The 22,403-nt window shown below is 30.9% G+C and overlaps 1 protein-coding gene across 9 annotated transcripts in view; it reads left to right on the forward strand.

The window, feature by feature from the left end:
- Positions 1–22,403, forward strand: part of Syx1A (syntaxin 1A) — a 56,480-nt gene that overhangs the window by 6,705 nt on the left and 27,372 nt on the right. For all 9 annotated transcript variants that reach the window (XR_015545022.1, XR_015545023.1, XR_015545024.1 and 6 more), the window contains exons 2-3: positions 4,434–4,520; positions 6,796–6,895. Coding sequence is in view for 5 of the 9 variants with exons in the window: in XM_011058441.2 (XP_011056743.1) it covers positions 4,434–4,520; positions 6,796–6,895 (187 nt within the window). In the remaining 4 variants the exon portion in view is untranslated. The remainder of the gene's footprint in view (positions 1–4,433; positions 4,521–6,795; positions 6,896–22,403) is intronic.

The raw sequence follows: 22,403 nt of genomic DNA on the forward strand, positions 1-22,403 counted from the left end.
TATCGGGTCACAATTATTCTTCCGGAATATCCTCCGTCCAGTTGCTCAATATTTACACGAAAGAAATTTATCGTGAAAATCTAACCCGTGTGGAAACGCGATATTGATTGGGGAAATGACACGAACGATGTACGCTCTTGAGCTCTCTTGTAGCATCGCATTACCGTGCGCGCGGTATCTGTAATCGTTTCTTAATTGTATGCGAGTACCGTATCGATTAAGCGCACATAGAGCCTCAACGACAACTAGGGCGATCGAGAACGAGCACAGTGAATTTGACAAGCATGGTATTCGTTTATGCCGTGAGAAGAATTATGTATATTCTAAAGTATAGATGTTTTTCAATACATAAACGTATATTTAATTTTATAAAATTTGTACATTATACATTCATGAGTTTTATTTTATCTATATTACTGTAATATAAATGCAGATTACATATATAAATTGGTACGCATTGACCGATTTTATAATTTCTTGAAGAACGTGAGTTTTATTTATCTTTTATTTTGTATTTTGTATTTTGTTCCTTCATATATATTTAATGAATGACACAAGAATAAAATGTAATTTATTGAGTGGAAGAATGACAGAGATTGATACATATTTCTTTTGTAAAATCGTATAATATTGGATTAACATTTTTCTTTAGTTTCTTGTACGAGAGATTTATTACTTTTTGTTTTCTAAAGTATTCGAGAGTGTAAAAATGCATTAGTATTCTGTACAATAGTTAAAAAATTCTTAATATTATATAATATTCTCTAACTTTGATTAATATTTATTTTAAATCTTCTGCGAGGAACACATAATGACATTCTGCAGATTCTTTGTTCCGTAGAATTTCCATTTCATTTTCATATAACAGCATTAAACTTATAATGAAAGAAAACTCAGTGGTTCGCTATGGCTGTCGGTAATGAAAGAAATTTTCCCGCGAGCGATCAGTCGATTACGCTTTCTGCGTTATACATTCGCTACAGGAAGGTTATATTTTAATAGTGTTGATGAACTATTTCTTTTTAGATAATATTAATTGAAAATCGACCGAGATTAAACACATATGAATGGGAAATACCATATTTAATTAAGATAGTTCTTTGTGCCTAAATTGACAAAAAAAGTCATCAGCAATTAGAAAGGAGGATAGTAAAAAAAAAATACGATTTTTTATCTTTATGCAGAACTTTAGAGTGCTTTCGACAATTCAAGTTTGAGATAGTTTCACTAGGATCGAAAAATATGAGATATAACCACCTAATACCTTCATAATTTATGATCAATGTTATCTTATATGCTATGAGTTGAGTTGAGAAAGCAGGTAACAAATCGGAGAAGCAATAAAAAGTAATTTTGCAACATTTTATAAATTGTGAGATGCAATATGCTTTCATTAATTTATACTAAGATTAAATTTACGTAAAGTTACAATTATTTAAAATTATCGTGCAGTTTTAAAACGCGTTACTGTAAATTGACAAAAATTTAACTATGATTATTTAATATCCCGATAAAAAAATATTTTTTATGCATGAATATATATATAAACATGTATAAACATATATACTTGTAATGTAACATGTATAAATATTAAAAAATGTATATACATATGTATGTATATATATATATATATATATATATGTATATATATATATATATATATAATTATATGTGAAATATATATCCATACATATTCATATATATTCTTCTTTCTTTTGTAAAATTATTTTTTAGTGTACTAAAAATAATAATAATAAAAAGTAATTAAAGAGATATCACATTATTTGTTTTAGAAAAAAATCAAGTTTGGAGAATTGTAAAAAAAATTGTTCATACATAACTATGCATAATTTTATATATAATTATATATGAGCAATTCTTTCACATTTTTCCAAATTTGATTTTTTTCTAAAGACAATGCGAAATTTATTCCTTTATCTGTTTTCTATGTTTTCTTATTTTATATTTGTAATAAAAATAAATTGTTAAAATATGAATAAGTCATCATAATTCAATTAGTGATTTAATTAATCTTTATTCATTGAATAGAATTGTTCAATGTAGGCGATAAAGTATTATAGTTGATGATTTTCTTAAGATTAATTGATAACAGTCTATTTACCTGCATACAAAAAAAATATATAATGAAATGAGATAAGACGAAAGATAAAATAAGATAAAATAAGATAATATAAAAATGTAATGTGATTCACATTAATAAGTCTTCATTTAGAAACCGTTGTGTCAAGACGTACACTGCACGTATATTCTCGAAATTTATTATCATTTATCAGTATGATTATCTGCTACGAAAAAATTTTTGTTACCCATGTATTTTTATTTGTATAATGAAGTGTGGCGCTTATGAGTGTAGGAGGAATATTAAAAAAAAAATAATTGTAATTGCCAATGTATTGTGCGTGTTTCTCCAATTCGTATTCGGTTTCAGTTGTGATTCCAATAGTCTGTTAACTGTTGGGAAACCCACACATTACACGAAGAATTTAATTACGGAACAAGAATTTCTAATAATGGATAATTCATTCTGAGGATGACTCAAAGAGGAGTCGAAACGTCAATTCTATTGTATTGCATTCATCGAAATCACACCAAGGTTTATGAACTACCTAAATAAATATAAGATAATCGTACTAATAACTGCGTTGATTCCCACAGCCTTTATTACTTTTTATTATTTCATATTAATGACATTTAAAATATTTTAATTACAAATACATGATTTCAGTATATCATAATTTTCTTTTTGTAAATGATTATGAATTTTATATGTGAAATCGTCATAATTTTTTCTGAAATTTGTAAAAGTCTCAGTTAATAAATTGTAAGAAAACTATAAGAAAATAAGTAAAAGCGATTTCGCTTTTAATTATTTTATTAAATATCATTTTATTTTTTAAAATAAAATAATATTTCCTAATTTGTATGTTATAATGATAATTTGTTCATTTCAACGCATGAGATTATGCTATCGAGGGCATGATCATTACTCGAATGAAATCGATTATATCATGATATTACGTGAGAAGTCACTGTTATCAAGGAGGGAAATCAGAGATTAAATACACGCAATACATATACGCAATCGTAGATGAAATCTGCAATTTATAATCATGCATATATTTCTGTTTTTATGCTTTTACACACAGACTTCTATATCTAGACTATCGACTTCACTGTTATGTTTGATGGCAGCGTCATGTACTCTTTAAGTTCATGTACTCTCACCAGTGAGTTCTATAATATAATATACTGAAGTTCTATAATACTGAAGGGAGTCATCGAGGAGTAAGGGTGCTTCAATTTCTAAATAAGGACACTCTAATGTAAAGTTGGTACTGTTTTCTTTGTCAGGCATTCGCTGATTGGTTAATGCTGTTTTACTGCCATAAGTAGAAAAGAGTCAGAAAGATCAATATTGTTTTTCCTTTTCTCTCTCGGGCTGCAGTTTTCTATAGTTTAGTATAGGGAAAGTTCCAGTTGTGATAGAGCTCACTAACTCTCATGCACACACAAAGTGTCCCAGTTGAATCTTCGAATTTATCTTCTAAATTATTTGTTATTTCAAAAAAATTTCAACTGGAATTTATTTTGTTTCGAGGGGGACATTTTTTGATGATCACAGATCCTCTTTAAGTGTACACTCTAAGATTTTAAGGCGATCTTTATTTTTTTAAATAGAATTATGTAATTTTTTTTACATAATATGATATTCCTCTAATTATTCTGCATATAAAAATATTAAGGAGATACATCAATAATTTACGAGATATTTTATACTTTTTAGTCTGACATGAAATATTAAATATTTCGTATACTATTAATTTTTTTATAATTGTACCTTAATACTTTTATAAATAAGATAATGAGATGAATCAATTGGTGTAAAGAAATGCATAGTTGCTTATTTAAAAAATTATCCATTTTACATATTCTTTTACATATTCTTTTTAAAGCAATTATGTATTTTTTTACACCAAAAAAAATCAATTTAGCGCGCAATTTGATAGGATTTGATGCGTAGTTTATAAAGTCACATCGAGTTATTTAAGCATTAAAAATCCAGCTTCGATTTATTATGGGTTTTATTTTCTATTGGTTGTGTATTCACATGTATGGTCCAATAAGATTCTTATTGTTTAATTATTAAACTTCTTGTATATCTGAAAATCTCAGCTATACTCTGCTATTATAAATGAACATTTTTAAGTTATATAAACAAGTATAAAATAGAGATACCGAATTATAGATTATTATTTTAATGAACTAGAATTACATTATTTAAATATATGATTTAATATAATTAAATGAAGTTTTTTAATTGTTGTTTATTAGTCTGTTGTTACATTAGTTACAAAAAAGTATTAAGAAATTATTGTAGTATCCTGTTTCTAATAATTGTATTTCTTGTACAGGCCCAGTCGGACGATGACGATGTGGCGGACGATGTGTCCGTCAACGTCGGGGCGCCGGATGACTTCATGACGGAATTTTTCGCGGAGGTAAGTAACTAACTAATTTGTTGCTTCTGCATATTCATTTCCGACAATGTGATGTGACCGAAAATATAAAAGAATACAGTAAAAAAAAAATAGAAGTAGGTTAAACCAGTATTAGCAAGATTATATCGATCTTAACAAGGATAATGCACAGTTCTTCTTTTCGCTTCTTTTTATACGTATCGATATAAATATCATAAGATAACGAAACACTCCGTATAAAATTCTATGACTCTGGCGAAACAGCATTTCATAAAAATTCTGCGCCAGAATCTTTAAACGAGGCTTTCGTATTTTATCGATTGCGTCTTGCAAGCTTGTTCTATGGTAAAATGTTTTTACTCGTATAAATACACCTGTTTGAGAAACAAGATGCAGTTTCTTGTAAATGTATTGCACACATACTTTTTTCAAACGTAAATTTTACTTTTGGATCGTATTTGTAATTCACATGCGATAATTCTCTACACGTTTCCGAAGTTTGGTCATTGAAATTCGGGACATTCTGTATATAATATATGTATATATAATAAATATGTATATACATAATGTATATATGTATACGTATACATGGTGTCTTCAACCCGGGATCACTTCTCGTGAGCAGGTAGAGCGCATTGAACTGAATCGAAAAGTCTTCTACTATTTTGTAATTTTCGCAATAGTAATAAATAAACGAGATATTAATTTTTAAAAATAATCGAATAAACATGTTTGCCCGATCTATTATTGTCAAGTGTCTAATATACACCCATCGATCGCTCAATGCGTGGAGTGAAGATGGTCTGGCAAACACACCGGTTGAGTCATGGCGAAACAGCACCCGAAACAGTACAAAATTAAAATATCTTAGAAAATGGCGAAATTAGCTTTCACCCTTGTTTTGAAAATTCGATACAATCACTTAAGGGTAATGAAACTGGTGGTGTTACAAACGGATACAAATGATCCCGAAACAGCACCCGTTTACAGATTTAAAATATCTCAAAAGTGGGATGTTGGCATTTTTTCAATTCTTTATAATTTTGAAATCCTTGAAGTATAAATGAAAAGGAAAACAAACAGGTAAACTGAATTTAATTTAATGCGTATTAAAAAATTTTTTTTTAAGTTGGGTGCCAGGTTTACATAGATCTATATTTTTTACGATAAATGGAACGACATTTATTTACTTTAAGGCTACATGTCATCCTTTGTAGCACTTTTATATAGGCATTTTAGTTTAATTGTTGTCAAAATAATTGTGCATGGGAATTAGTGTATGTTGATAAATTTAATGATTTATATCACTTATATTAAAGATTCTAATACTATAACCCTATAACAGATTCAAGAGATGACAATTTTTTCATTGGCCTATCGTTTTTGTCAAATTCAGTAAGTTAGAATGAGTAAGATAGTATAAATTGGAATGAGATAGCATATATAAAAAAAGATGGTACATATATTCTATTTTCTTATTTTTATTTTGACAAAATTGCTCGTCGCCATTGCAGACTTTCTCATTAACGAAATCTTTAATTTATTTTAAAGAAGATAATTTATATTAAAGGGCACTTTACTAATATTTTCAAATATTTAGATACAAATATTCTAAATTTTTTGTGAATTTTTATATCTTTTCATATTATATTTTTTCTTAAAAATTAGTCTTAAAAATTATATGTGGACTTAAGAGCAATGTACCCGTCTGACTAAATGCGGTTTATACTACTTGCACTACGAGCTCTACTCGTTCTTATACTATTTAAGTAGAGTAGTATCCGACGTAGTGTTGACTATGTCTATTTAATTTGTCCACTTTTATCAGCAATGCAATTGAGCATTTATTTACTCATTAACCTTTTAACGAGTTAATTGTTTTGATTAAAGATAATATTTTTATATTATTGAAATTAATGAAATATTAATTTCGGAAATATGTATCTAATAATTTCTTAATTTATGTTTTATTATATATTGTACATACAATAATTAGAATTATTAGGAGTCAATAATAAATTACTTTTAAAGACTGTAACATTAAAAAATCTTAAAGAGATATTTAGATCTTATATTTTAATTCTTATCCAAAGTTGCTCAAGTTCAATTTTAAGAGACATGTTTCAAACAAAATATCAATTTAGACTAACATGACTAACTGTGTCAAGATTTTTAAATTTTACATCATTCTGTCAGAAGAACTTGATTAATAAATATGCAAAAATTTGTCATAATATCGATTTTACGAAACACAAATTTGTTTAAGCCAACTGCTGACTCGTGTGTTTTTCCACAGGTGGAGGAGATCCGCGAAATGATAGACAGGATCCAGACAAACGTGGAAGATGTGAAGAAAAAGCACAGCGCCATTCTCTCCGCGCCGCAGACCGATGAGAGTGAGTTCAATTTATCACCTTGTATTATATATACTTATCCCATTTCTTGAAGTACATGCATATATCATCAGAGTTGCTACCAGTAAACATGGTTATATTCCGCGGGTAAAAAGTAAAGTCGTGTTTAACATGAAAATATCTGTTTTCGGACATTTTCGTTATATAAAATAGTCAGTCTGAGAATTAAATTAAGCGATAAGTTCGATCAACTATTGTGTGTTGACATCAACGTATCTGTTCCATGTGGTTATTTATGAGGTTTACATTGATTCAGTTTCAGTATGCTGCAAATTTTGTTAATACACAGCCGGAAAATGTAAAGAATAATTTTTACATTTTTTGTCTAATAAATGAAGATGAGACGATTATTGTAAAGCTTGATTTTTTTATAGAACATTGAAAATTAAATTCGTCGCCATACTGAAATCTAATCGCTTATATTTAATAATTAGAACTATATTATAATTATAGTAATTATATTTATTTTAACAAATGTAAATAATACACCGGCAATTATTTTCTTGGATACCGATGATTTAAAAAGAGAATGTTTGGATGGGCGAATGAAAACTTCTTTTTTGGTCAATCACTGATTCTCTGTGAACTTCTCTATCAGAGGTTTGCTCAAAAGTCAAATTCAAATTTACTCTCTCTACATAATTAAAAAATCCATCTTTCTAGGGTCGATTTACTCGACACTGGCAAGCTTTTAAACCGGTTGCCCTCGTTTCTTAATAGGATACATCTCGCTTATCTTCGAACGTCGAAACTAAATTTCTTTGATCGAGCGCATGCGTTACTTGTCAGAAAGCTCTCACTGAGTACATCGTGTTAAAATTTGATATTCTAGCTAGCACGACATTATTGGAACATAGTGTGATGTACAAGTTGGGATTCTCACGAACTCCAAATACATTAAAGCCTGTGCATATATAGAAACATCCGAAATCTATCGAATTTTTGATGTATAAAATATTTTGAATTTTTGATACATTGTTAACATGCAATCTTGATTGTAATTAATTATCAATTAAATTATCAATTTAATTATCAATATTTAAGCGCGACTCAAGAAACGAATTAACCTGCCATTATTAAAAAAAAAAGTGAAAAATTTGCACTCTAATAAGAGTGGCAGATTTTCAATGTTTTGGAATGAAATTCATTCCAAAGAAAAGAAATCTCACTTCTTTTTTAGAGTGAATCTCATTCCAAAAGTGTGAAAATTTGCCATTCGTACACGTCGATATTGCCGCGTGTCTATAGAGGAAACACACATAGATTAAACAGTTTTAGAAACTTTGTGTTGTGCCGAATGCCTCATTGGAAGCACGCATGCGAATACGAACAATAATGATGATGTCAGGATACACCGCAAAATCAGCATTACGCATATTTGTTGCGGCAAACGGCTCGATAATCGATCGTTCCCACGTCACTTACGCGCTCGAGGCCGCGAAACAATCGTCGTTGTTCTCCCTACATTCGTTCGTTCATTTGCTCATGGGCCGGAACTTCCCTACAACATGCAGGAATTATTCGCACGTTTGAATCACGACCACGTATTTCCGCATGCTAATGACGATATTTGTTAAATATACAACGCGTAATATTGTTTATTGTCCTCGACGGACAATCGCTTTAATTAATAGTCTATTTCTTCATATTTTCGTTTTTCACTGATGAATCCCTGAAGAAATAGAATTCTGGAATTTGTTATTTTTAGCGGAAGTGCACCGCAATATAAATTCTCTCTCGTTTGTAATATTGATTTTTTCTTTCTTTCAATACTGTCGTACATATACACCATGTGATACATTAAATGTTACTAATGTTTCTAAAATTAATTTAACATAAATGCATGTTACGTATTTCTGATTGTAAAAATCAGATAAAAATAATATTTAATTAAATTGTTGTATTATTTTTGGACTATTCAGAGCAATTTTACATTGCAGAGTAATTACTAATGATTTATCAGCATAAGTCGAAAAATGTCAGCAGTATTTCAATAACGTGAAAAGTGCAAGTTTGATGTAATCGTTGCATAACATAAGTCATTTTATATATGTGTGAAGATAAAATGTTATTAAAGATATTATGTACGATAATTTGCAAGGCAAAGAGATTAAATTATTCACAAATAATTATTTTGTTGGATTTCCGACGTAATTAATCGATCCCACGATGTAATTATAAAAAGCCATCGTTTCTCAAGCGTGTGCTCCTTTTCACATCGTAATTATGTAAATGTGAAAAAAATCTTGAATGCGTAGCACGACTCCGTGTGCGCGCCGTGCTGTTACAGCATCGACGTGAACGCTACGTGCCGAAGCTGTTAAATAGTATTACGAGAATAGTCCCAAGCTCTAAAAGTAGCTTGAAAAGTCAGTGCGATGAAGAGGAAGCACTTGAGTTACTCGATGCCGTTCATCGATCCAATTTACCAACTGCCGCGTATCAGTAAGAACGGATGAGAGCGTTTCTAGATCGGCAGACATGAAAAAACTGACCTTTGTTTACTTAAATGGAATGATTCTTGATACGAGGATTTTGGCTGAAACATTCTTATAGAACCATCATTGTGCCTAATCAATTTTAAACATTTTTTGTACGCATTCACCTTTATATATTAATATATTAATTACGACTTAATTAATATATTACGACTTTATATATTAATTACACGATATTTTAACATGCAAAGATCAAGCAGTACTTTTACGTAAATTATATTTTTATTTAATATTTATAGAGTTCTGTGTTGCCGATCTTATTCTTATAATTAAAAAGAAAAGATTTAATTTTATTGATTATTACAAGAGTAATTTTGTGAAGTTCTTTAAATAGAACATTTCTGTTTTCAACTGATAGATGCTTGTTTAATCCTCATTTCCTGACATACAGATTGGATACATTGTGGTACATCATTTAGCTAGAAATAGATTTTAACGTTGATACGCTCGAACGGGACAGCTATCATTTCGTGGCCAACGGCAATTTACGCAAATATACACTGTTCACCATCGCTGTCTGTCAACGTGGCAGATGCAGGCGCGACATTTGTAATGTATGCGACAAATCGTTGTGTCAAGTTCAGATGGCGAACAATTCATGCTCGACGCTAGATCTGCTGGATTGATCTTGGCACGATGAATAACTTGAGCCAATCTTAAACACGTTGTTTTGACATGTACGTGGAGGAATTTACGGGGGATTCTTCTACTTGGAAAAAGCATTCCAGATAGTACGATTGATCCATTTGAACTTGAAAAGAATTTGTCTTCTTGAGTTCTTTATAAATTAGCGTAATCTTCGAAATGAACTAAAAGGACATTTAAAAATATATACAAATATATTTATATGCATACAGTAGAACTTTGTGTTGCACTCAAAAGCTTTTTCGGAATCAATAAAATAGATGTAAACTGATTTCTGAAATTCCTTACTTTTTTGCACCAATACGTTCATACGGAACAGTGCTTCCCTTGTTCTAAGACCGTCCTGAAAGCTGAATTACGAGGCGCTCAAATGTTCTTACAACGGACTCCCTTGTATTACTTTTAATAGGATCTTCAGATTCATTAAGCTGATTAAACAAAAATCAGCATATGCTCGACTTACATTTCTTTGGTAAAGGCATGAATGTTGATTGGAAGGATCCATTCCTCCGGAATGTACATTTTCGGAGGATCTCTCTTGATCGATATGATTGAATATCATTGTTAACTTTGCTATTTCATTGTCATTTAACAATTTTAGGTCTATTGGTCTCTATTGGTATTTCATACAATCCTAGAACTTCATAATTTTTATCTTTCTGAATTGCTGCTGCCACTTCTAAAATCAATATTTTCGGACTTTACTTTATTTAGCCATCTACGGAATAAACATGTAATATCATTGACACATCACGTTGTGCAATGCCGACCTGCATCATGCACTTCACTCGTAATACGAGTATACATATACAATACATGGATAAATAGAGAAATAAACAACAATGTTATATCATTTACAATTTATTTTTATATTCTGAGGTTTCTGCTAACTCTCACTAGATGACGAGAATTAAGTGCTTTCAACTTTTTTTTCAGATTAGGTTATTATAAACGCAAAAAATTGATGTCGGATAATCGGGGTTCAAATAATGCATAGGCAAATAATTGTGATATCGGATAATCGAGGTTTTACTGCATTCGTATACATTATTTTTAATCAAATTAATATTTAATTTGTGTAAAAATCAAAGTATGATTTATCTTTGTAAAAAATTAACGAGATGGTAGGAATTGTAAAGTGTCAAATGGGATGAGCTATAGCTCATTCGAAAGAGGAGCTTTCGAAGTACATTACGTGTATTAACATTGTAAAAGGGTTTGAGGGATGGATGGGCTTTTGATTTTGAGAAAACCGCAATTAAAGTTGGATGTCTGATCAACTGTATAAGTATTGGGACTATGCGTCGGTAAAACAAGAAAGCGACTTATAGTTGAGCGAACTGAGATGCACGATTATACTTTTTTTTATCCGGCCGACGAGAGTTCAAATTCCCACAGTGTCAATTTTTTTTTAAGTAACAATCATATTTTATAATGTTATTAATTGTTCTTCTTTTCTTTTAAATGAAAATACTAATAATTGTATTTTTTATTATATACAATAATAAATAACAAGATTTCTTAAAGTTTTAATTATTATTATAAAATTTGGACATTGTTGTATAATTGTTATGTATGAAAATCAACGTAAACATTTAAAACATAAATTGAACGCACACTATGAATTTCATTTTATAAATAAAGTATTTTTAAGAAATATTTCATGCTACAGTGAGAAATCGGAGGCAAGTGTAGTTGCTTTTTTTCTGCAAAATTAATTATGCGCGTTCTATGTTTTAAATGTTTTCCAATTGTACGGCAATGTTCAAATTTTATAATAAATAATTGAAATTTCAAGAAATCTTGTTATTTATTGTTATGTATATAGCAAAAATGAGTATTTTAATTTAAAAGAGGGTAAGAAAAATAAATTACATTATAAAATACAATTGTTAAAAATTATAAAATTACGAGGAATTCGAACTCTTGTTAACCGGATAAGAAAAAGTACCCAAGTAGCCATACATTTCAGTCCACTTAGCTACGCCGATTTTTTGAAGTGATTCTACATAGATAATAATACTGTTAGTATTAACAAATTCTTACAGTATTACTGATTATGTGTGGTTAATTGACGTAGAATACTGACGATGACCTAGATTTTCATATTTGAGAATCAATATTACTTTATTAGGATTTATGTCACAGTATGTCACAGTGCAATAGATAATGTACATAAAACTAAAGTGTAATAAATTGTCAATAATAATGATCGCGCAAGGTTGTAAAAATATTGAAAATATTGATGCATACTGCCAATATTATTGATCGAATATTATTGTCCAGTATTATTGACCGTGTAAGATTACTTTTACTTACTGACGCACACTCTTAAGTCCTATCGTACAACTCATCAGACGCTCAACTTTAACTACAATTTTCTTAGAATCAAAAGCCCCTCTATCCAAATCTTTTTACAATATTAGTACACGCAATCTCTCCTTTTGAATGAGTTATGATTCATCCCATTTGGCATTTTACAATTTTTACCACACAACGATTAAGATAAATCATTCTCAATCTAAAAATTTAGAATTCACTATGTTCATTGAGAGTGTATATCATCGCTTTTTCTCAATCAATAAATCATTGAAGATGGCTTAAAATAAGCCGAAACATTCGAAGATTCAATATATATATGAAGTACATACCGAAACTGTTTATATATAAATTATATAATATAAATATTAAAAATATTATATAAATTAATCATTAAAATATCATACTCTTCAATAATTACGGTAAACTACTGTTTATATATTATAAATTAATCATTAAAATATCATATTCTTCAATAACTACGGTATCGCTCTTATTGGCCTTGTTTTAGCACTAATTTAATTTTAAATATTGAGAGTCTGAAATTATTCTTCAACTTTATTTTTGATTTCTAAATGTCACACTTTTTATCGTCAAGTTTTTCGCTCCACATACAATTGGTTTCCTCTGACGTAGATGTAATTCGCTATGTAAATGAGAAGCATGGATGTGAACCACCTGTATATTTGTGCATTTGCTCAATAAGCATAATAAGCATAATAATCGTGTTCGTTTCGCGGTCGTGGAATTCAGCCAAGGTTGTGATGAGCGTATGTCGCTTGTCCTCTAGTTAATTCGCGCGAGCAAAGTTTACTTTTGCGAACAATTAGGTTGTCCTCATTGGAGCAACGTAAGTTCGGTTATAATGTTGCGTGGCACATGCGAAAGCTGTCGACATGTTATTTGCGTCATCATGATGAAGTTGGAAACGCTGTTATCAATGTGTGTTCCGTGGTTCTACGCAATTTGAAGACGTGGGAGGATCGGTTAGTGATGATACGAAAGAACTAAAAATACAGTGTTCCTTTCGTATATCGAAAAACATATTGCCAAAAATACCGGCTATAACATTTAAGTCCTCTGACGTGCGTGATCCAATTTCTATTGTGACCGATCAATTACATTCAATATGATTGAAAAGTTTATCATAAAGATAAGGTGAATCTGTAATTTGTAAGATCCATCTCAAACATATCGTTAATGATGTTTAATATCGTTAATAATGTTTATAAATTATGAGCTTGTTTCATTTAATTTAAGATCATTTTTTTTATTTGTGAAACGTAATCTTTGCCAGATATAATAATTGCGAGTAAATCGATATTTGGCGCATGAATAGAATTTATGATTGGCGATTAAATATTGACTGTATTTAACAAAAGTAATTTTAACTTTATCACGCGGGAAGAGAAAAGGAGATAATAGAATCGTAACGATGTGGATTCGCTGGAATGAAATTAATTAGTCAGCCGAAGATCTTAAAATAAGCACTGAATGCCTTGAGAGAGGAAGAAACAATTCGATATAGCTATCGCAATCTTGTGCGGTTGCAATTTCGAGTTGTAATGGAAAGAAATATAATCAGACGAAGGGACTCATGGGATTTAGCGTCGTAATCGCACATCTCTCTCAATCGTCTCTCTTCCGAAAAAGATTCTTCAGATTGGCGAGGGTGTTCGTGATAGTCTTTTTTTTTATAGTTAATACAACCTTGTAGAAAATATATTCGCATTAAGGAAAATCTAAAATGACATTGTGAAACTACCCGAGAGGGAGATGTTACACATTGATTCCGAGCTACCGACGAATAATGCGTTTTCAACTAGGAGAAACATTTGTATGTGTATTATATATATATATATATATATATATATATATATATATATAAAATACACATACAAATGTTTTTCCTAGTTTATATATATATATATATATATATATATTCTCTGCGGATTTGGGCTCTTTCATGAAAAGATAATAATCTTAATTTCTAGCACAAACCTAATTTACTGATTTTGCGGATAAAGACTTCATTGCGATAAAGAAAGAAATTTTGTAGTTCAAACACAGGATTAATAGCAGAACACTTTTAATCTTTTTATCACTTATTTACCAATGTTGTCGTCTGTGTGGCAATTCTTCGTGCTTTTTTTCGTAGTGCATAGCACAAATTTATTCACTCGACGAACAAGATAAAAAAAAAAGAGGAACTGGAAGTGATTTCGAGAGGCCGATCTTTTTGGTCAAGCAGACCTCGTATTACCTCGAATTAGTTGTCAGCCAACTGTTGCTGATACGATATCCTCGTCCAGCGAGCTGGCTTCTCTAATTAAACTCCAGCTCTCTTCGTCGTCGTCACGACACCAGCTCTGGAAACTCCTGGGAAATAATCGAGGGAAGCGCTCGGGAAAATCGAGCGTGGGAGATGCAACAAAGAAAAATAGAAGAAGATGGGCAGAGGGAAAGAGAAGAGAGAGAGAGAGGAGTTAGTGTATGGTATGTGTGTGTGTATTAAATACGCGGAAGGTCGGAGGTCATGGATTCAGAAGGTCATAAATCTCATATTAAACCTCCTGCAACCTTTCCCATCTAATCCATTGTAATTACAAAGCGTGCAAAAATGACAGAGGTTGACGAGCGAATATTATCGGGTGATCGAATGTCGTCGACGAATTTGACTTGCTTTAGCGTAGGTATTAGTTGGGTATAATAACCGATGAAACAATCCCGTCTCGATTTAATCCTCTTCATGTAACTCGAGTAAATGGTTAGCGAAAATAAATAGAAAATAAATAGAAAATTATGCAATGACTAAAATTGTTGGTTTAATATCGTGTTGTTCTTTAAAATAATAGCTATTGATATATCTGAATAGACGTCATATCTTTCTAGGTTTGATCGATATCTCAAAATTTTCGTCTACGTCAAAAGGTCCCATGCCAGACAATCTTTGCGGTTAACTTAGGTGTCATGCTTGTAGCGGTATCAATGATAGTGGTTACAGGTTAGAGAGATATGCGATATGTATCAAATTGCGTGGGTGATGGCCATGACTGAAGCGGCTGAAGGGAATAATCAGTCAGTCTGCCGTGACTCGCTTGTTAAAATGAATTGTAACATATATTACGAGAGAACATTCTCTCATTTTTACACAATCGAGATTTATTGATGATAAATCTATTTCTTAAAAATTTCAATTTTTTCGAATATTACAGGAACGTTTATTTTAGCCATGAATATTAAAAAATATGCTTATATTTAACAAAGGGATGATTCACTGAATATGACAAGTAGTATATTAAATTAGGCATTAAAAGAGCTATTGTTCTCTCTCTCTCTCTCTCCTTGCAGTTTGCAACTATTATATATATTCAGGAGCGAGCAAATATACATCTAACTAAATCTATGTATCAAATTCTGCAATTTCAGATGCATATATGTAAATTTAATATTTTTAATCTATTAGGTGTTGGAATTAATTCGTAGCGTTTTACAAGAGATGGGAAGTACTTTCATTAATGTATTTTTTAATGCTCATGTGAAATAAATAACATTCTTTCATTAAAAACGCTACGAATTAATTCCAACACCTAATATATATCTCAGAAAAGGTGATAATTTATGAAGCATCTCTAATTATGTTATATAAATTTTTTTCCGTTTTTGTATTTTATAAGCAATTTTTTCTAAATCGAGATAATAAAATTAAAAAATTTATAATGTTATTACTGTGATAATTAATTAAGATAATATTTGCCAGTTTCTCTAATAATATGTTCCACATTTTTTAACTCTGGAATAATTGTGCATAATATTATAAGCACATATTAAAATATCAAAATTGAGAATTGGAAGATTCGTCAATGGAATTTCATCCAGTAATTTCCAGTGGCGGTTTTCAATGAATTCGTCAATCTGTGTTATATATTTTTTGCAAATAAAATGTTTCTATTTCTTCTTTCTCTTCTCGTTTTTTTCTCATACTTATACATATACGAAATATAAAATTTTCATGTACGAAATATAAAATTTTGCTTGATGTCGTTTTATTGATTAATTGTTAGCCAGTAAAATTAACTGTTCGATCAGTCGTGTTTGATCGTATGACTGTCTTGTGATAGCAAATCGAGATCATGAACGATGCGTATTGTATTTTATGATATTGTTAGTCTAAGTTGGCATAGAGTGACTGTCTCTCTGGTGCTGCGACTGCCTTTGTGAGCATCGGCACACTGGTCGGCAGAATTCGTTCTTACACTATTGATCCCGCTGGCTCTCCGCGACAATCTGCCGTCGCATCGCTTCTTACTTCAAGAAGCTTTCCTTTCGTGTCATTCCCTAGGTAACGCCTCTGACGTATCCTTTCTTGTACACTTCTAATTTGCATTTCTAAGCTCGTGTCTCTCTCTTTTTTTATTCATAGATAAACACATCTATTTTTGTCAAAGAAGAGGACAAATTTTTCTCAGGAAAAGTATAATTTGGTAGAACTATTTATATTACATGCCGATGTATTAACTATGACAAGACGTTATATCTATTTAAAGTTCTGTCTCTGTAGAAATTTATTTATTTTAATTTCGATAAAGAATTCTTTCGCTAGTTTAAGGTCGACTTTTCTTATAATTTTCATTAAATCAATGAGTCATTGTATCATGAGACGATTGCAATATTATTAAATGTAAATACTTACATTTTTAGAGTTACTCTAAATCAACTCTATCAACGATATATAATCGTTACAATTTTTGGCTTTCATTTCTTAAAAAAAGATTTCAAAAAAATATTTTTTCAAAGATGCAATCTCGATCATGGATTCTTTCTATGTATTTTGCAAATTTTCCGTACTCATGATTCAAAAGGAACATCTCGGCCGGTCAATGTGCAAAATGGTATATAAATTTTTCACTCTCGTAACAGCCGGAAAATCGTATGTCGATAGATAGGAGCGGAAGAATCGTCCATGAGAAGTGCTCGTGCGTGTTTCGCTCCTCTCTCTTTTGCCCTCTTCTCTCTACATCTTTTTCCGAGTAGTAAAATCGGAGATAAGGTCAGTCCCTTTGCCTGTTATCTGTACTGTCCTCGTTGAAGTAATCTCGCTACGTAGCATAAAGCGTATAAAAGGGCTTCGTTATCGGAAGACAAAAGCTAGAATGGATCAGCCATGAGTAAGTGAACGGAGTACAAACTCCCAGTCTTTAACCGATTCCCTTTCTTCCTTCAATCTCTCTCTCTCTCTCTCTCTCTCTCTCTCTCTCTCTCTCTCTCTTTGTCTCTCTTCTCGGATGCTCTTCATCTACATTCGATAATTAGGACAAGTTTCTGCAATTTTGTGATCAAAGGGTACGGAGATCTCTACATATATCAGCTCTCTTTAGCGTTTTTTTAACACCATTTGTTTCAAAATGCAGTTAAACTATCGCATAAAGCGAATTTGCAAGAAGAATGTACGTTATGATTCAAGAATATTAGGTTATTATTTTTGTTTATTATTTTATTAAGATTTTAATTTTTCATTTACATTTTAAGAAGCATTACATCAATATTGGAAAGTTTAATTTTATTCTTATTATAACTCAGAATGAATATACGTAGATTAATTGTAAAAATTGTACTTTTATCATAGTCACTTTATCGTTTTCTTTCTTACGTTTATACCTTGAATTGTTTTTGTGAAAAGCTTCCCTTTCTTGTACATTCTGAAGAAAAAGACACATTGTCTCCGACTTGACACAATTTCTCAGTGACGTGCAAGTAACTTTCTTGTGAAGATTGGGTTATTTCAAAGATCGACCAATACAACATCACTTTCCGTGTCTCGATCACATCAAACTGCATCATCCTTTTTTTCTTCTCTTCCTCGATGGAACCCGCGAAAATACTTGTGTTCTGTTTTTTATTTAGAGACCGGTAGATAACGGCAGTGCTTCTGCCTTCTTAAAGTCACTTATAGCGCAATGGCAAATCCATTTTTTTTTAGCATTTGGAGTCAAAATGGCGGATGCTACGTATAATGCACTATTTCATCTATATACAAAGATGCATCTATCTTTCTGTGCATCTATCAATCTGTACAAAATTTTCAATGCATTTTTTATCAAACTAAGCATTTACTTCTTATAAAATTTACTTTCTCTTTCGGTGGTTATATGTATATTTTCTATATAATATTTATATACATATATGCATTTTTATGCACTGAAATCTTAACAGAAAATAAATTATGTATTAGATTAAAAAATACATAAGTATTCATGTATATTTCTTTATTCACAAATAAGTCAATTATGAACAAAAAATTTACTTACGGCTTTACTTTTCTTTACAAAATACGTTTATACAAATATATAAGTTTAGAATGGTCGTGCTTTGTCAAGACGTCAAGTGGAAAGTTTGTGGTGTACTTTATCTTACATCTAGTAACTTTACACTCTCCGTTACGTTGATCCTGTGTTGTGGGATTGAAATTTGCCACTGAACTAGCAGAATGCACGGAAGCGAACACACTCCTCTGGTGGAGGAAAATGAAGGAACATTGTGATGCATTCTTGAAGGAGGAAACGAGCAGTATATGATTTGTTCTACGAAATCAGTAAGCTTGAACATCGAGTGTGAAGGAAATGAAAGGTGAGCGATAGAAGCGAGACAAGATGGCACACGAAAAAAAGAGAGTGGAGAACGAGAAAAAAGCTAGCATCTAATATGTCACTTTCATATCTAGCATCCTTGAGGAAACTTAGTTCAATTATTGCTATTAATTAAGCTAATGTCTCTCTGTTCGCTTCCCCATATCAATTTCGCGACAGTGTCGCTCCTATAATTTAAACGATCGCCCACAGATTTGTTCGGATGTTCTCTTGAAAGTCCTGCAGGACTGTTGATCTATTTTCAAGTTGGAAAATTATTAAGCCGGAAAGATATGATTCTTGGAACGAGAGAAATTATGAATCGATTTTTAGAAACTCACTATCGTGAAATGTCAACTCGAAGCAGAGTTTTGTAAGTCGCATCTTGAGGAGCCGAAAGAGAAAGTCATATAGCTATAAATTACAGTATATATACATTATACATTATACATTATAGGTATACATTATTTCAATTTTTTCCCAGTTCTGCTATAATATTTTGTTGGATCGAATATAGATTATGTTTTACTGATTCTGTTTACTATATGTATTTAAGAAAAGAAAATCATGGATTTCTCATCAAAAAGTCTAAACTTTAACTTTATTATGTATTACGATAAAATTCATTGCACAGGAATTGATATTTAACTATGTTATATAATATATTATTTAATTATACATAATATATGTATAATTATAATATTGATATAATTAATTTTATTAAATAATACAAATTAAATTAATTTTACCTACATATATAAATATTAATATATGTATAAAAACATGATTTTATTATGATATGATTCAACAAATCTATTTTGACTCATTATGATACAACTGTAGTTACAACTCTATGATTAGTGCATGCCTAGAACGCAACTGTATGCGCGACAAATTTTATAATACAAATAATTACTGTGATGATTGCGATTTCCAAAGTCGGTTTCAATCTTTATTGTGAAATTTTTTTCAGTTGGTGATGTTTAAGTGTGCATTTAGAGACAGAGATATCGTCATTGTGAATATAGAGATAGAGATATCGTCATTCATGCTGATACATATGAATATGTCGCTTTTATTTGTCCGTCTCATAGGTATGAATGGAACGTCGATTTCCGAACCGCAACGCTTTATTAATTATAATTGAAATACGAGTACCAAATGCGGTTTTATTGTGCTTTTGCTATTGATTGTCGTGCGTAACAATCGTGATCTCTCAAATCGCGTACGAGGATAAAAAATATCGCTGTGAGAAATAAATGAGATAATCTGCTCGGATGTGTCTAAAGGACAAAAGTTTTTGCACGGGACATCGTCTCTCACGATCTCGGATAATCCCGTTTTATGAACAAATTCGACCTCCTTCCCGTGCTTAAGGAGTTTCTTGTTACTCGACATTGTCTCGAGTAAAACTATTGTCCTCACTTGTTATATTTTCAGTCCGATACGCAACTCATGTAATCTCGCTTGTCTCGGTCCCGACAACCAGAAATTATATTGTGTTGTGCAAATAATGGTCGCGACTTACCGCACGATATGCTTATTGTGCGTTGATGCACAACAAAGTGACATTGTTGCATAAACAGACTTGATTACATAATGTGTAATATATGTGTGTGTAATATATATATATATATATATATATATGTATATATACATACATACATACATATAACGCGATATTATACGCGAGCTTCGACATGATGTAGTTTCGCTTCTCCGTTTAAGCATTTTCGATGCAACGTACACGCAACAATATACCTTCGTTACTAAACATCGTTTTTGTTATAATGATACTTCACAATACGTCGAAGACGATAAAGTTTTTTTTTATATTTTACTGAAAGCTATGAATATCAAATTATGGTAGGATTTTTAAATAATAATTTATGACCGGAATGCTTCGGTAATGCTGATTTATCATTAATCATACTTCCGGCTAGAAAAAAGAATTAATATTTCAGAATTTTCTATTAGACAAATATTATTTTAAGAGGTAGCTTTTCATATATTTTAGTATAAAATGTTTGTACATATAATGATGTAACGTTATAATATATGTTATGTAAAGGTTGTATTTGATTGAAAATTATTAATGCATTCTGGATCATTTCGTTAATTTAATAACATGAATAGCGCGAAGGATTTACTTGCTCTCAATTTATATCAGCATTGTTAGAACTTCACAAGAAGCGGTGACGTGATCGAAATACGAGGTGACAGTTTTGAGAGTGTAAAGTGTATTGTGCATTCGCGGTGAATGTAAATGCGTGCAGTAAATTGTGCTATTCTGAGGTGACGAGCAGTTGCAATTTTTCTTAACGAGGTCGTCCTACGACAAAATTGAAATCGTGTTGAGTCGTTTGCAAAAAAGAAAAAGTGGATCTTCTTTCTCTCTCACTGCAGACCGCAGTCCGCACAGTTGGGTTTTCTTCCGCTGCGAATGCCGCCGAATACAAATTGATCGTGCCCTTAAGCCGCGTAGGCGACCTCATCGTTTTTATTGTAGTCACGTGCCGTTTTTCCAGGCACTTTTACTATTTTTCCACATAAGAGAGATGTGCATCCGATATTTTCTCACCGATGCTTTTCTTTCGAACCTTTTACACACACCGTGCCCCCAGAAGAAAAGGTCAATGCTTCCAGAGGTAGTAGCACCAAGTATATAGTAAGTAGATAAAAAGTTTTCCACATAAAATATGCTTTATAAAGTTGCAAAGCATTTATAAAGCTTATGTGTGTCATTAGACTTAAATCACCATAATTTCCTAAATCTTAAGAAATTGTTAGCTATTAAACTGCTACAAATAAAAGGAAGGATTGCCTATACATATTTATAAATAAATATATCGATCGTTCACAGAAGGTTCTTTACTCGTAATATTCAATACTATTATATCACTTACCGAACTATGACCTTTCTTCTACGACATCGTATGTATAGATAAGCTTCCTAGGACTCAAAGAAAAACCGATGTTAGTTTTTTTCTCATTGCCGCCAAGTAAAGCCTTGGATGTATTTAATTTTCAATGCGGTTCACATCTCTTTATGATTTTTTTTTTGCAACTCTATGCAGAGATACTTTTTCTTTCATAATCAAATTAACTTTTGTGGCATTAGATAGAGGAGAATTAAATAAAGGACAAATATTAAAAAGTATCATCGCAACGATGATCATCTTTTGATGAGTAAATATATTAAAAATTGTTAGTTTTTTCGTCGATGGACGAATAGAAAACTACTTCATTAAGAAACAAGTTAGATGATACAACTTTTATTGAATTTATTAAAACAAACATCGCGTAACAAGATTCGATCGCGAATATTTATCTTTTAAAAATGAAATTAAATTTATAACAAAATTTATTCCAAGAATATGGTTTTGATACGTTAATTAAGAT

The sequence above is a fragment of the Acromyrmex echinatior genome, chromosome 4 (assembly GCF_024713525.1).
Source record: "Acromyrmex echinatior isolate Ae372 chromosome 4, ASM2471352v2, whole genome shotgun sequence".
Taxonomy (NCBI): domain Eukaryota; kingdom Metazoa; phylum Arthropoda; class Insecta; order Hymenoptera; family Formicidae; genus Acromyrmex; species Acromyrmex echinatior.